General features: G+C 60.4%; 2 protein-coding genes across 2 annotated transcripts in view; both read right to left on the reverse strand.

The window, feature by feature from the left end:
* The window catches only part of Hoxa4 (homeobox A4), a 1655-nt gene extending 1533 nt beyond the window's left edge, over positions 1-122 (reverse strand). Inside the window, exon 1 of the mRNA XM_033755960.1 lies at positions 26-122. Within this exon, the coding sequence (XP_033611851.1) occupies positions 26-122 (97 nt within the window). The remainder of the gene's footprint in view (positions 1-25) is intronic.
* Hoxa3 (homeobox A3) overlaps positions 1-265 on the reverse strand; it is a 44349-nt gene that overhangs the window by 22881 nt on the left and 21203 nt on the right. The gene's annotated exons all lie outside the window — the stretch shown is intronic.

Genomic DNA, 265 nt, shown 5'->3' on the forward strand with positions numbered 1-265 from the left:
TGGTAGCTGGGCCCCCCGCCCGGGCCTCCGTCTCCGCCGCCCGGGCCGCTGTGCTGCGCGTACTCCTCGAAGGGAGGGAACTTGGGCTCGATGTAGTTGGAGTTTATCAAAAACGAGCTCATGGTCATTAATTTGTGAAGTGCAAAAATACTAATTTTTCTCGCGTTGTCGTTTTTCTGGGCTCGCGGAGGCCCCTCCCCCTCTCGCCTCGCTTCCCATCCCCCTTTCCTCTGCGCCCTTCCCTTCCCCCCGCTGTCAAGTGCCC

Source organism: Fukomys damarensis, unplaced genomic scaffold (assembly GCF_012274545.1).
Source record: "Fukomys damarensis isolate Sample0158 unplaced genomic scaffold, DMR_v1.0_HiC HiC_scaffold_4, whole genome shotgun sequence".
Classification (NCBI taxonomy): domain Eukaryota; kingdom Metazoa; phylum Chordata; class Mammalia; order Rodentia; family Bathyergidae; genus Fukomys; species Fukomys damarensis.